We start from the raw sequence: 17,055 nt of genomic DNA, 5'->3' as shown, positions 1-17,055 counted from the left end.
CCTCTAATGGCATTTGCCATTGGTTTACTCTCTCACATGTATTGCAAAAAACCAGGCCAATCTCTGTGCTGGTTGAGTGAGTAACATTTGATGGCTTATTAACTAACAGTGGTAGGTCAGAGCCAGAGGTATCCAGGATCTCTTTAAATGCCTTGCTGAGTTGAGCTATGCTGAGCAGATGAGCTCAAGGTTCAGGTGTCCCCAATTGAAGTGGAAGTTCCCTCGCCAGTTTTGGGCTAAATTAACTGACTTTAATGTTTGGTATTTTGCTTAGAACAACACTCGCAAACGGGGTAGCACAGAGACAATAAAGTTAATTAAAAATTGATTCAAATTGATGAGCATAAACACAGCTAACATTTCACAGAAGCTTCCAAAGGGTCTTCTGGTGTTGTCCCATTGAAACATACAGAATGCATCAAAATCTCATTCATTTTGTCAGCGACTACAAAGACATCTCTAATATTAAGCACCTAAACTACTTTTCTGATACTTTTAAAATGTATATTTCAATTTAAGTCGTGTACATTTAAATTTTAAAGAATTTAAGTCGTTGAAAACTGCACAGTGCACTGCAGCAGCATTAATGTCTACTGGCTTGGTTGATACTTGCGTAATCCTTTCTGCAGCACTCTCCCTCGTTGGTGTTAAAATTATTCATTCATCCATATTCCCAAAACAGTTTTAAAAAATCAAAGAAATCCATTTTTAACTGCGTTCTGCTGATCATAAAGTTATCCAAGCATCCTGCATCGCCTCGTGCTCTCTGTTATATAAGCACACGGAGCTGCTGAGTCAACTGCTGTCAGATCAGTTGGTCCTCTGTGAGTCACACATCGTCAAACCCACACCATCAGGTTCTTAGTGTGGGCTCAAACTGCAGAGGGCAACTGACAAAAATTTCTTCTAACAAGTCAAAAATCTGTTTTTAACAAATGATTTCATCTTGTATTAGAATAAAAGCCACTAAGAATCATTCTTAAAAAAAAAATAAAAAATAAAGTAGAAAAGCAAAAGTATTCAAATAAACTGGTAGGATTTTACAATTCAATACAAAATCAAATACATTTTGTTATATTATTGCAGTGATGAGAGACCAAGGTGTACAAATGGTGGTTACCTGTGGTTAAGCAGCCTCATCACCAGCTTCTCCACATCAGCGCGGTGGCATCTCTCACCGACCGCATGATCCTCCACACATATTCAAACATCGATGTCAGTTTGCCCTGGGAGTAACAAGAAGAGAGTGTTTCAGTTGAGCTCTCACAACTTCAAAGTGACCTGATGTGTCAAGCGCACACAGAGGAGGAGAGGGGAAGGCAGTTCTAAAACTACTGCAGAGGATCTGCCAGGTACGACACATAAAGCGGGTGAAGTTGAAAGGAAATCTGTGAAGCACACTAGAGAGAAAGTATAGAGGATAAGAGACAGCATGCAGGATGAAAGAGAATATAGGACACGGTGGTCAGTAAGCCTGGAGTTAAGATAATGCAGTGGGGCAAGTAAAAAACAGACAAGAAACACACATTTAAATGCACACATACAAACTCAGATCATCAGATACAAAGCACAGAGGTATTGTCTGAGCCTGAGGGGGGAGAAAAAAACTCACAAACAACCGCAGTTTCTTTGAACTGCACCCTGAAACTCATTGCCAACACAAAACCATACAGGCATGTACAGGCATGTGCACAAATCATTTTGGGATAACACCCCGTGTTTCCCTGCAGACATAGAAATGTACATCCGCGCACGCACACACACACACACACACACACCACACACACACACAAACACTGTAAAATGACAGAACATGAAAGGAGCTATGATTTTATGCTCAATTAAATGATCCTTGCCAATATGAACTAATTTCCCTAATACCAGCCCTGAGCTGCTTAGAGTAGACCACGGTTTCCAAAATGTGCTATCTATATTGTGAAGGAAGTGCAAGTGCAGGCATTGTGTTTAGTTTTGCATATTTTCAGTTTACAAAAAGATAAGAAATGTAATTTGTATGTAGAATGAGGCAGATATAACTGATGATCCTTCTCAATGGGCTGGTATTCAGAGGCCCACTAGCAGCCTAGCCAGGAGACTGACTGTTGCCCTCAACACTGCAAACACTTTTGTCAGATTTGTTAGTGTCGATAAGCCTACAAGCAAGAAAATAATGGAAGATAAATAATTTCATTGTTATGTAAAAGAGCAAAAGAAAACAGAGAGTAATACAGCCTTTATCAATTGCAAAGCGTATGTCAATTAGCACACGGTCTGTCTAGATCCTTCACATCTGGTGAGTAATTTTAACTTTTTTTTCAAAATGCAAAATAAGCATCTGCTCCCTCAGGTCTACAGTGCTGGCATGCGTATAGTTGTTACTTTTGCTAAACTTTGCCTACAGCTGCTGCTTTTATTATTGATAATAATCAATGTGTAATGAACTGTCAATTTGTTTATTCTCTGGGGCAGAAATACAATGAATGTCACAGTTCTGGGAAAAAGAGAGAAATGAGAGTTTAGAAAAGGAGAAGTAGGACAATAAGAGAAGTGAAGGCCATTGCTGAGCAAGTGCACAGAAACCATACACAGTGTTTTGTTCCACTGGTCATCTCTGACATTGCACCATGCCAGTATGTGTGTTCATGTATTTAAACTTAGCCACTGAAGCACATTTCTCCCCAGCTGTGGGAAGCGGTTACATAAGCATAAACTTGACCCTGAAACTTCTCCTCCTCTTCCTCTCCCTCCACCCTTTATTTCTCATCCCTCCTCCAATCCATCCGCCCTGATGATACTTATTCCAACCCACATGCTGGCCACCTACCCCACGAAACAAATAGAAACACAGTAAAATGCACACACAATGCTTGACAGATGCTGGATATGTATTTTAGAGCTAGTCTTGCTTTCCTTTTAAATCTGGCATTAGTGTAATTTGTTGACAATAAATGCAAACACAGGACTTGATACCAACAATGTTTTATAGATAGAGAATACATACATAGTGAGTGAATGAAAAGCAATACAACTTACTCCTAAAAAACAGTCCGTCAACATACACACAAACAAAGTAAAATACAGCAAATATGATCTTTTACTACAAAGAACTCTGCCAAACCATATAGTTCATCTATATATCTATCTGTCTGGGATAAGTGTAGTGGAGGTGATGTAGTAGCTGAAGATTTACGGAGTTCCTCTTCCATACATCATCACAGCATCGCTACTAAAGATACCACAGTGAAAACACACACAAACACACACACACACACAAAACAACAATCCTGTCTGACACAATGCAGGGGAAATCAAACCACTGCCTTTCCTCTGGCGCTGTAGTCTAAAATGTTTAGTCTCTTCGTTTTTTCCTCTCTTCGTGCCCCACAGCAAAGCATGGAAGAGGGAGAGGGGGGAGCTCTCTGCTAAACCCACGTAGAGCTGAGAGGTGAGGCAAGGCTGGAGGCAAAACACATGAGGAGGGTAGGGCGCTGAGGTTGGTGGAGACACAGAAGGTAAACGAGAAAAAAACATATTGGGGGTCCTGTGCTATGAATAGAAGTTTGATATGGAAAAGTGTGAAAACAGGGGGAGGAAGAAATGAAGACTGAGAATGAGAGAGAGGGAGAGATAGATAGAGACAAATTGGGGGGTCCTATTGTTGCCGAGCTTTAAGTGGATAAGTAGACATGTGCTCTAGCTGCCTCTCTTCAGGCTTAATTGAGGGAGCCGAGACAAAAGGGGAAACATAATTATTCGCTCTCTTTCTCTCAGTCTCTCGTTCTCGCAGTATATTAACACATTGAGAGAGTGTATTAATACAATGGCCTGCACAACAGCAGCCAAAGCACCATTACCATGCAGACATGCCCACTCACAGATGAGCACACATACACACACACACACACACTGAGAGGAGACAAAGAACAATGCTAGTGAAAATAAAAGTCTGTACTGGTTAAATGTCTTACTTAGAACACATCTCTAAAAAAGAAAAAAAATTCAACTCTCTTCAGTTTATTTCAAACTCTATATTAAATTTGTATTTACTGAATTCATCACAACATGTTTAAATAGCAGATTCTGTTTTCCAGGCACAGTGGAAAGCTTAACTACGCTGTCAGATACAACTCTGTATTTCAGCTGTCAAACTCATATTGCCTCATGTCTATCACCTAACACACACGCAAGCAGGTATTTTTCTGCAGAATACAATAGAGTACAATAGCACAAAAGCAGACATGCTTCCAGTCACACACACCTACAATCCCAAGAGCAATGTGAGCAGGTTTTCCGACTCACGCACACATGCTTACACTCTTTGGAAAAATACCAAAGGCCTGTCAGAACAGTCACGGTAAAGGCACACCCTACTTCGCCCCGCCAATCTTTTCATCTCTGCACCTGTCTCACAGCTCCGCCCTACAGGACACACAGCTCAGCTTTCCAGATTCAAGCCACACACATGACGTGTATGTGCACTACTGTACTGCACTGTACTGTGATGGAAGTTTATCGTTGTTTTAAGCTCCCAATGTCTCCTTCCAGGAAGTGCTGCCTGGAAGGCACTAGGATTAGGCAATGGTTATGGTTATGGTTATGGTTATGGTTATGGTTATGGTTATGGTTATGGTTAGGGTTAAGGTTAATGTTAGGTGCCTTGAAGTCAACGGTCGCAGCGCTGCCTGGAAGGAGACGTTAGGTCGAGCGTGATGAAAGGCATACAAAACCTGTGTCATTGCTTTTAAAAGCCTGTCGTAGTCTAGACCGAATGCTGGAGTGGCTGCTGAAATCAGACTTCAAATTATGAAATCCACAAGCACCTTTATTACATGCCCTTCATCCCCACAGACAACAACCCAAATGTACTTGCTTTTACAATTTACTATGTCAAACCTGGGCTTGAATTTTGCAAAAGAGCAAAGTAATATAGATGGCTGCCGCAATATTTGTAACTTTATTTTATAACTGTTCTCTTCAACGACAATAAATACCTGTTGCACGTGGTTTTCTAATATATGTGGACAGGATGCCATCCATAAAAGAAGTTTATGTTGTTCTCCCGTTATCTCCCGCTTTTGTATGTGTAATACAAAAGCAAAGACTGATGACGTGTGATAAAATAAAATAAATTTATAGTATATTTAATAGTGCCCCGCTAGTTTAAGACTGGATGAATATAGTTTCTGACTTTAAATTAACAATGGTCGTTGAAGCTAAACAGTCTCTTATGAACTCAACACTTTTGGATATTCCTGGATATAGTGACATAGACAACCCAATAAATGATCCAAAGACAATAGCCCAACCCTAAAAGAGATTAAAGGTAGTAACAGTAGTGGCCAGTCTAGACACTGCTGTAACCAGAGAAGCTCTCAGCTTGACTGATCTCCCTGACCTTTGCCCTGCCCCACAACCACCACCACACACCACCCCCCTCCCCTCCCCACCACCCCCTCCCCTTATCAAGCATTAAAACACATGACGCAGTCAATGGACTCAACCTTCCCTTAGGCCTTTTTCCCACACCTTTCAAATTCCTTAAATGGTTACCGTACCCCCTACCTCAGGGCAGGGTATGAAGTAGCTGAGGTTAACACTCTTATCAGTTTCTCCATGCTCCCCTATTTTGCATACACACCTGCACACCCTGACAGAAATACACACAAACACACCTGCAAGCCTGCATGCATGTTCACTGGGGCTTCTTTGTTGTTGTTTACACTTTACACTGAGCAAACCACCGTGAATAACATGTGAACCAGGACTAGGTGCAGGCTCAATGGTCCAAACAAATAAGGATCGGGGAATTATCTGTGAGTGCCTGTCTGAATGTGCAAACGTAGGCATGTGTGCATTGTTCACATTTGAAGAGGAACTATATCTATCCAAGGTTGAGATAACAGTCAGATATGCTCTGAAAACATCCTATTGTAGAGATGGGAGCGCACACTCCACTGCACTCCCACAGTCCCTCTGAGACAGGACTGTCTCAGACATCACTGGTAGAATTCCCTTGAAGAGGGAGATTAGCTTCTTATTCATCCTTTCGGGATCTGACAAGACACACGCCACATCCCCCCTCTCTCAGCTTGAACACACACATGTGCATACACAAACAGCGTGCCTGCAAGCATTGAGTCTCAGCTGCTGCTTAAATCAAACATTAATTTTAACTGGTGAGAGACAAATTATAATTCCTTCCTGAAGTGCGCTTTCATTTTGAGGCCACAGAGGAGGGCAAAGCATAAAAATGACAGAACAAAGTGAAGTAGGGAGGAAATTAGACGATTGTTATTCAGTTACTATAGTCCCCCTCTCTATTTGTCATTTTCTAACAGAGAAGTGGAGAGAAATAAAGGGATGACATTTAGGATTGTAATGATAGTAGTAGCAAAGCCAATGCGCTGCCAATTCATGTTAAAAAAAATCTTCTAACAGAGTGAAACCAAGCTAAACTAAATAAAACAATATAGAGATAACAGTTTAACAGGAACAAGATACTTATGTAGCACAGCATATCATCTGAAAAATGACACATATGATAGATTTTATATTTTGGGTCTGTGGGTCATCTGAGGATAGTGGAAAAGATAAAGGGCAGTGGAATTCAGTGTCAGCCAATTTACTCCTCAAGTGTCACTAACTTCATTGAATACGCTCCTCCGTCTTTCTAGGAGCTTATGCTGTATGCTCCTTAACTCAGATTTCAGCTGACTGTCTCTGCAGCACTGTGCATTCAGGGATTACCATATTTTAAAGAAAATCCTTCTACCACAAGTCCTCCATTGAGTGAGAGGCCTGAGAGTCAATGAGTATGTATGGCAAACTCAGCGAGTGAGTCCCTGTATTACTCCAAAGACAGGAAACCCCATAGAGTTTAAACCTCCCATTATGATCTTCTAAGATGTATATTTTAATGTGAGGCTTTTACATTAGATGATCAGAGCACTCTATTCTCCCACTTGTTCGGAGATGGAGGAGATCAAGTAATGTAAGCCTAAATTAAATCCATCCTGCACTTCTGTTGTAGGTTACCATGTTACTTGAAATCCTCTTGTTTAGAGCAAAACCATCAGCAAGCAGCAGGCTGCATGACAAATGGCACACTATCATTTGATTTTTGTTACATTTTAATAAACCATCTCCATCTTTTTGACATTCCTTAATCAACGCTCACTTATTCTTCCTGATGAAATAGTGATTGTGCAGACAATCGCCTCCCAAAAAACCAATCAACTGAATAATCATGTGGTGATTTGCTGCTCCAAATATGTGAGAGGCCATACAAGAAGTGCTGTTTAATTATCCAGGAGGAGTGGGACGAGACATTGACAGTGCTCCAGATTCAGCTGGTAACCGTAGAAACTCTGAGGGGTAAGACACAGCCTGGGGGAAGAGCGGCTGGGAGTGTGGAAATAAGATAGAGAAAGACATTACAAAAGAAGAAGACTGTTCCGACGTTGCAGCATATTTGTTTTCTTGAAATGGCACATGGGCAATAACATGCTACTAGAGACATGATGAGAAAAGAAACTCCAGCACACAAGCACATTTTTAGATCTGTATATTTGTTAGACTAAACTAGGGTCTTAGTAGACAGCAGATAGCAGCCATTAATCCAAAATTAGTGTGTTTTCCCCCTGTACATGTCAATGAATATATTGTAGATTGCCTTTACATTTTAACAGCCTAAAAATACAAACTGGAACCCTGTGAGGAAGGCAAAAAATCACATCTAATTCATCACTAACTTATTAAGCAATTCTTTTTCAATCTGCTGTGTTCCGTGAATAGTCTGTTTTGTCATTCTTGCACTTTAGCACACTGGAATCCTGTGTTACTGGATTTTTTGCTATGATTATATTGTGATGCATGCAAGTTGTGCTGTTTTTCAGTTTTATCTGAGTCACACTGAGACAAATTCTCTCAACTTGGTTGACATGGCAATAAAGCAATGACATGGGATAAGAAGACACACTTCTGGGGCAGCTGGATAGCTCACTTGGTAGAGCGTGCACCCATATATAGAGGTTTACTCCTTGACGCGGCGGCCGCGGGTTCAACTGCGACCTGCGGTCATTCCCCCTCTCTCTCTTCAACTGTCCTATACAAATAAAGGCCTAAAATGCCCAAAAAATAATAAATAAAAAAGAAGAAGACACACTTCTGTAAAGAGCTGTTATGCCTGAAATAATTGAGTAATGTTATGGCTTGTTGTAGCTTGAAAAGGGGATTCCCCTTTTATTATTTTTACTTATTTTCCCCTTTTTCCTGAGCTATTTTGGGTCTAACAATTTAAGCGTTGTTAATAAACCAGGTTTAAATGTAAACATACTTAATTTTGTCATATTTGTGGATGTATTTTTGTATATGTACTGTTTCTGTGGATGTTCTTCTTCTCTTTTTTCTATTTTAACTTTTAAAACAAAAGTCTCCAATGGACAGGTGTTGCAAATTAGCATTTTGCTACAAACACTTAACATAGTGCATCCCTAATGCTATTGGGTTGTCCATATTAAATAAACTAAACCAAATATTGTCAGACACTGACAAGTCTAGACACCCGCAGACAAAGAGACAGGTGTGAATCGAGCCAAATTGGTGGGTAATACTTCCTATTCCGCTCTGTGCAAGCTGAAGGGACAGCGAAATAACAGGGTGGGTGAGCGAGTGCGAGCGCGAGCACAAGAGAGAGAGAGAGATAAGAGGGTTTTAGGCAAAGGTAGACTGATTTAGGTGGGAGGTTGAGACAGAGTGGTGGGATGAAAGAGCAAGAGGGTCTGAACAACAATGATGGTGTTGAAAGGGGGATGAGAGGCTGTTAGCTGGTGGAATCGAGTGTTGTGCCACAGGTAGAAAGATGAATGATGTGTAGTGAGGTGGAAGGACACATGAGAGGTAAAGAGGTGGAGTGGTGCTGATAGGTCCTGAGGGGCTGATAGAGATAGATGTTGTGTCAGTTCAAAGTAGGGCAGATGTGAACAGGCCCCATTTGTTGTCAGTAACTATATGACAGAGATTGGAACTGGAGAGGGTTATTGTGTGTGTTAGTATGGGTTTATGTGTGTGATCTGTAAGGAAGATAGACATAGCATGATTAAGGTTTGAAGACTGCAACAATGCAATGCAGGTATTAGCTTACTCTGTTTTTTTATGAAACTGTTAGAGTGATGCAAAGACAGTTATCACTTTATTAATTAAGATTTCTGCTGAGGCTCTGCAAATCCTTTGTATTTCTAGGCTAATTATTGCCAGGGAGCAAGAGAGAGGCTTTGGCTTGACCGCACAAGGACAGGTGGAGTTAAGAAATTGTAGAGAGGGTACCATGGGGGAAGAAAGAAAAGAAAGGAAATTAAAGATTAAGGGTAGAGAACCAGTAGAATAGACACCACAACAGTATAAACCTGACAGAGGTGAGTAAGCAGGTAGTGCGAAGAAAGATGGCAGAGGAATGGGCAACACAGAGGTGGAGTGCAGAGAAAGGGGGAAGGGGGACAGTGAAGGGGAAGTTATCTTAGTACATCCCTGCACCTGAGTCAACAGTGGTACTTGCAAATAAAGCACCCCCTTGAAGAAGAGACAGGAGACAATGCACTTCAGTGAGAGATGGGGGTAAGAAATGTTCAGCAAGAATATGACAGACAAACAGCAGCCTTCTGTGTTTTGTCTCTCGGCCAAGAGAGGACAAAGACCACAATACAGTATGGATCGGGAGTACACAAACCTTACCTATCATGGGTTGGTTGGTTGTGGGGTGGGTTAAGATTAGGTTAGATAATGTCAAACTCCTTATGAAAAATGCTAAAAAGGTTTCTAGTGGCCTAAAAGAGAGACACATGCACTAGCTATTGACAGATGTAGCCAATGGTTGCACTTTAAACATATATATATTTTATATATATACATATATACTGTATATATATATATCCATGATATACAATTCATTTACAGTCCATGTCAAATGGCATGCACAAATTTGCATAGCATACTGTACTTCTCACATGATGTTTTTTTGTCTGTCGTTAACCAAGAAAAAGCAACCCTCCCTCTTGCTACCTACTTCATTTGTGCATCTCACACACACACACACACACACACACACACACACACACACACACACACACACAGGCTGCTTCAGAGAATAAGGGTGGACCCACACCCATAATGTTGCATCAATGTTCTGCACATTTCAATGACCACAAACTGCTTCAGTAATTTTAGCACTATAGGTCAAGTTACCCACACAGAGATTAAGCTTAGTTCTGGACAAAAACAAACTCAGTGGAAAAGAGGGCTGAAACTACTGACTATCATTGTTATTTACAATTTTTCATAATTGATCAATCTTTTAGTCAACAAAATGTCAGAAAATTGTGACAAATCACAATTTCCCAGAGTCCATATCTTCAAATAGCTTGTTTCGTCCAAAGCTTCAGCACTAGTTCAGGAAAGCAAGCCTTTGTGTATATACTGTATGTATCAATTGTCACATTTTAAGTTTATCTTAACCCAGCACAGTATAGCAATATGAAAATGCTCTGTTTAGCACCACTTTAGTGACACAAACAAAAGTTGTAAATCGAAAGAAACAAGATCTGGACAAAAGTTACATATTGTGATGTAGTGTCAAATTAACCTGGCTGTGATCAACAAAAGGTAATTTCCAAAAAGAAAACTGAAATAAAAATGTAAGCCATTGTGGGTAAATTCTTGTCACTATAAAGGTCATAAAGGTTGGTAAACCATAATTAAATCCCTGGCTACTTTGAATAAGTGTCCCCTCGGATTCCAGCCAATGTTTAAATAATGTCTTGTGGCAAAAACAAAACGATCATTAGGACAAGGATGTCAACAACATGTCAGCAATGTGGCATCTCTTTAGTGGATGGGGTTGGATCTAGGTCAGTGGGTCCATTTCCTGGGAGTTGAGCTCTTGTGCGGACTCGAGTTGGGGTTATTGTTTGGGCTCTGAGTGGCTACGGTGAACAGAGCCTCCCCTCTCAGTGCATTAGTGCCCTCTATAAGCTCCACACAACTCACTGACATCTGAGTGCAGGCCTGAGGGAAGAGGACAAAGGCAATCTGACCACACATGCACACACATTCACGTGTCTAAAAGCTAACGCACCAAAGGGCAATAACAAAAACACACAGTCTAATAGAAACCTTATACAGCACTCACCACAGGGTTTTTATCCCCAAAGAAACTCAATCCAAAGAACAAAAAAATCCATGCAGCTCTGCTCGTAAGCCTTCATCCTTGCTTTTGTCAACCCCCCATCACACACACACACACACACACACACACACACACACACACATACATACATACAGTACTTGCACACACTTACAAATGCATGTACAGTCTTTTGAGACCGCCACGTACGATCCCACTGCATCACTTCCAGGTCAACAAGCAGGAACGTGTGACTATGTGATGAGCACTAAGTCGCTGGTCATCAGTCTCTCTATGTAACTAGTGTAATGTGGGGGGTTGAAGGAAAGCAGGCAGAGAGGAGAGGAGAGGAGAGGAGAGGAGAGGAGAGGAGAGAGAGGAGAGGAGAGGAGAGGAGAGGGAGAGGAGAAGAGGAGAGGAGAGGAGAAACAGTGGCTTGTTTCAGTCATGTAGATGTAAAACACACACAAACACCCTCACAAATTAGGGGGTGTAAAGATTTCCAAGCAGATATTTAAAAAAGGAAATCCCGCGACGACCAAATCTCCCCAGTGCAAACACAGCATAAAGCCAATCTTTGAAGACACTCTGCACACCCACAGTAATTCCTCCCTTAACTCCCTACTCAGCACTTCACACACAAATGTATTCCCACTCACTCACTCTGAAGTATTTTACATTAGCTTCCTTTTCAGGTAACATCGTCTCAATGCACGCGTCCCTTTTCCACTAAACCACACTCAGATTATAGCATCTTTACAATATGTACTTCTTTGGCATGAGAAACATCAGCTTGTGAGCACTGCACACATCATTTCTTTGCTAATCGCTCAGGAAACAAAATTATACATATTTACCTTTCCCTGCTTTTTTCTTTTGCTGTTCTTCTAAATTGAGGGCACCTAAGAAAAATATGAAGATCCAACAGTCTGTATATCAAATAAGATGTAGATGTATGCACATAAACACACAGACACACACACACACACACATGCATTTACGCATCATCAGATGGCAGTAAGAGCTGATGTGTGGGCTGGAACGCAACACTGATCAGAGATAATGGGCAGACATGACAGGGATGGCAATGCTGCCACTCCAAAGAGGAAGGAAGGAGGGATGATGGAGCAAGAGACAGAAAGAGAAAAAAAAGAGCAAGAAAGAGAGAGAGAGAGAGAGAGAAAAGGGAGGGAGCACAGGAAGGAAAGAAGGAAGGAAGAAACTCCCAATTCATCAGCAGAGAGAACAGACAAAAGATAGGAAATGAGTGAACATGCCAGCTCATGTCAGCTCTGAGACACCCCTCCCCCGTCTGGACCCTTTCACAAATTAGAGGCATCCCCTTCTGCTTCTCCCACTCCTTTTGCATCGTCTTCTTCTTCTCATCAGGGGGTTGATGTTGAGGAGTCTGGCACAAAATAAATATTCTTCACCTGATGTTTCACACTCCCCTGCTAACAACTCTTGCAGACCTGCTCAACCAGATGAGTGACATTAGTAAGGGACGCACATAAGCAAACGCGTCACTGTGACATAGTGTTCACACTGACTCATTCAGCCTCTCTTGTTTCCCACAATTTCTCATATTTTCATTATTATTATTATTATATATATATATATATATATATATATATATATATATATGTGTGTGTGTGTGTGTGTGTGTGTGTGTGTGTGTGTGTGTGTGTGTGTGTGTGTGTGTGTGTGTAAAACCCCAGTGGTTTCCAACCTATTTGACTTTTGTCCCCTTAAAATGAAACAATGTCTTCTTATAACCCATCATCACCAATATCATGGTTTATGAGCAGGTCACCCGACCCCCAGCTCGTGAACCATTGCCGTATTTCATCAGCTACACTGGAAAGGGATTCCCCTTACTATTGAATGCAACCATGACAGAACCGGCACCTTAATTAGACACACTCAGTGCAACCAGAGAAGAGGAAAAACATTTCAGTGTCTTTCCCCCCTCAGCTGTCAGTTTTGTCTTGGTTTTCCCAAAACAGACGTCAACAATATCTGTCTGGTATTGCGCTGCAAGTGACAGCAGCAGTGAATTGGGACAGTCAGAGACAGACAGACGGACACACAGGGAACCTACAGGCACACAGTCAAACACAAACATTTAAACAGCTTGATTGCATGTGGGGAGATGGGCACTGGGGGCTGCATAAGCCCTATATTTGCTTAACAGCAGAAATAAGGGGACCACTGAGGAAGAGGGATGAAGCAACGGTTAAAAGATGAGAGAGGAAGACGAACAAAGATGAGAGAGAGAGAGAGATCATCCCTTTCATGTTAATTGCATCATCCCATTATCATGCCCACCACATGCTCATCAAACTGCATCTTATGTACTGTATCTGTAATCATAAAGTGAGGGCGTCTGTCTGCTCTGCCACAAGGTCAGAAGAATCACATTCACTGTGGAGGATAAAGATGTGAGGGTATTTGCAACAAGCTATTTAGGTTCCATGCTGTTGATGATGAAGATGATGGTGACTGTGATTATTATTTCCAATTATATAATGATTCATGGAGCACTTTATGAGCTTTACAGATCAAAGGATGAGTATATGACTTAAATATTTGTATTTATAGTATAGATTATTCTAAATCTGCAGACTATATAGAGGGTGGTGAGTGTGTGTGATTGTGCCTATCACAAAAATCTGCAGATTTTACTGACTTGGTATTTGATTAAGGTTGATGTAAGGGTTGGAGTTACAGTGCTATGATCTTAGTTAGGCTGTTTATGTGAGGCTGGACATGTGTAAAAGAGGATACACCTACCTATATCTTCCCTAAAGGTGAGCTGACTTAGTCTGAGAGCAGTGTATCAATCTGGGTCAGTATGTACACACACATACACTCACAATACAAACACACCCGCACACCCACAGGGCTCACTTAACAGAGCCCCATCCCCCCTTTCACGCTCACACACTATATTAGCTTACTGTACACATACGGAGCACATGGTTGTGTGGATGCACACATATTTGTTCTGAACACACACTTGCACACGTAGTAAATGGAGACAAACACACACACACACACACACACACACACACACACACACACACACACACACACACATAAACCTTGATGAGCGGTGTGTAACTGTGTACGAGATAATGGCTTTCCCCCATTTTCACAGCCCCAGGCTTTCGCAAAGTCTTTGTCAGTTTAAAAAAAAACAGTGTGTGTGTGTGTGTGTGTGTGTGTGTGTGTGTGCACACACACCAATTTTTATCTGCCACTATAAATCCTTTCACGGATCACTACCTCAAAACAACCTGCCAATATTCAACTTCCTCATGGCAGAAACTGAAGCAGTGAATTGAAGCAAGAAGATACCATGAAGAAAAGATAACAAGAAAGAGAGAGAGAGAGAGATGACTAGTTTATAATTCTTATTCTTCTCAAAATCAAAACAAACACTAATAGCAAATCATTTTAAATATTGATGATAAGGATTTATAACAAAGTAGGATTTGTAACTTATACAATTTTACAGTCTTTGAATGATCTGAGTGCAAACATTCTTAAAGAAATACATTATTCACTATTCAATTAAAGTTAAAACAGGTTACTGAATTACTAAGGTACTACTACTTACTCACTAAGACACTGAACCTTAAATTGCTCTCCGTGGATAGGCCAGTCCCTTACATGGTAGCTGGGTGAATGAGAAGCAAATTCCAAAGCCAAACATTTACTAAATTACAGATATTTAGGCTTCTTGTAATGTTTTATCAAAAACCTGCCATACACTTGTCATATCTTGTTGATAATAAGGTCCTGATATCAAATCCAGGACTAAATATCAAAATGACCTGCAAATCTTACATTATCTAATTTCTACTATATTTTATGTAATCTGTACTGAATTATTTTAACCAAACCAAATAATAAAGGAGAAAGGACAGCAGAGACTCTATGCCCTTTGACCCCTCATAATTATTTAGCTGTCTGGCTGCCTAGAGATGACCCTCTGCACAGCTGAGACCTAACACCTCCACCAACCTACTCACATTTGAGTGACAGATGGTAAATACCTCTGAAGTATTCAGGAGTTAAAATTGCACATTTGCAGACTCTCCTCCTTTGTTTTTGTATCTCTGTTAACTTGCAACTTTTCCCATATCCCCTCTTTCTCTCTCTCTTATTCTGTCTTGTTGGCTACTGTCACTCTCTGCCAAGTCTTTAGTACCACACTGCCTTTCACTAGGAGCTCTTAGGTCTCCCTCTTTGTCTGTCTCGTCCTTCTCTATTCTTTAGCCGTTTTGCCTCTTCCAGCCTCTGTTAATATTTCCACACACACACACACACACACACACACACACACACACACACACACAAAAGTAGGCTAATGTCTTTATCAGATCCAAAATCCGTTAGTGTATGATCTCTCTCTCCTCATTTTTGCATTGTGAAACTTTGATGGCATAACCAGAAATTTTTAGAACTGACCTGCGTCTTTTTTTATTTCATCAGAGTACTCCAGCTCTCTAACAAGCTTTTGACAAGTCATAATTACTGTAAGTACCGCCTTTTTGATATCTCACTTTATCTCAAGTAATTTAATCTCTCCTGTACCTTACATAAAATTACACAGTCAAATATGCGCATGCTAAAGCATGCGTTACTTTGTTTGCCCTTTGAGCTGTGGAGGTTGTACAATGGCAGGGAAATGGCAGGTGGTGCCAGTCCAGAGGGCTGTTAAGGTATTTTGTTATCACTAAATTACCTCAGGTAAGAAACCAGTTAAGTGCCAGTGAGTGAGTCCCATTAATGATTGATAAAGTCCTATCATCAACACACATACACACACACACACACACTGGCCTATGCATATGGTTCTATTTCTAATGTGTGAAAGGCTTTTTTTCTTGCAATTCTCTTGTATGTGTGTGCGTGTGTGTGTGTGTATGTGTGTGTGTGAGTGTGTGAGAGAGAGAGAGAGAGAGCAGGAGAGCCCCATCAAGAGAAAAAAGCCACCACCAAACAGTAGAATAGTGTACTAGCCAAGGAGGGGAGTCACACACACACACAGAGACACATTGTGAAAGAAAGCATACAAAATAGTATATATATATATATATATATATATATATATATATATATACAGACATTAACACACACAAACACACACACACACACACACATATGGACCGAGGACAACAAAAAGCTTGTACTCTTGGAAGAAGTGAGATGCACAAATTTGGACATCTTACTAGAACTTTACCTTCTTTTGCCTTATTATCACAGAAATTAACATGTATCCAAATGGTTAACAAATCATCTAAACACACAACATGAAGCCAGTTATCTTAAACCCTCAAGCAACTCTATCTCTGTCACTCACAAAGCTCCCAAAACATCTTTAAAAAATGAAATGCATCTCTTTACCTTTACATAAGCTCCCAGTGTGTCCTGTGTGAGTACCAGTTAATTCCCTGTGGTGGGTAAAACACAGTCGGCATGTGTCCTCTCCGACAGCTAACAGGGGATTCCTTGCATCGGTGAGACGTCTGCCGAACTCCAGCGCAGCGTTCGACTCTACACACACACATACACACGCACACACATTACAGCACATACTCACACATGCTGCCTCTTGCATGCCTAGACCAGACTGAAGGCTGAGGAGAGAGTGTGTGTGCGCTGGCTGCGTCTGAGCCCGCCCTCTTCTCTCTGGTTCTCCCCTTCTCTCCCACATGCACTCACCCTGCACTCCTCCTTCTTCCCTCTCTTTTTCTCTCGCTCCCTCGCTCTCTCCAATATCACCTCCCCCGGCTTGCCAATTGACTGCCAGCATGTGTGCTGGGTCTGTGCCTCTAAGCCTTTAGATGTCCCAGTCCTCTTTTTAATTG

General features: G+C 41.1%; 1 protein-coding gene across 3 annotated transcripts in view; it reads right to left on the bottom strand.

The window, feature by feature from the left end:
• tiam1a (TIAM Rac1 associated GEF 1a) overlaps window positions 1–16,846 on the bottom strand; it is a 57,088-nt gene extending 40,242 nt beyond the window's left edge. For 2 of the 3 annotated variants that reach the window (XM_039777505.1, XM_039777506.1), the window contains exons 1-2: window positions 16,592–16,846; window positions 1,121–1,226 (exon numbers count right to left, since the gene is read on the bottom strand). In XM_039777505.1, coding sequence (XP_039633439.1) covers window positions 1,121–1,140 — 20 coding nt within the window. In that variant the 5' untranslated portion in view covers window positions 1,141–1,226; window positions 16,592–16,846. Of the gene's footprint in view, window positions 1–613; window positions 635–1,120; window positions 1,227–16,591 lie in introns of those variants that run through there. The other variant, XM_039777507.1, reaches the window with a different exon arrangement.
• Between the last annotated feature and the right edge of the window lie 209 nt (window positions 16,847–17,055).

This window comes from Perca fluviatilis, chromosome 16, assembly GCF_010015445.1.
Source record: "Perca fluviatilis chromosome 16, GENO_Pfluv_1.0, whole genome shotgun sequence".
NCBI classification, from domain to species: domain Eukaryota; kingdom Metazoa; phylum Chordata; class Actinopteri; order Perciformes; family Percidae; genus Perca; species Perca fluviatilis.
This window is presented reverse-complemented; position numbering and strand designations above follow the sequence as displayed.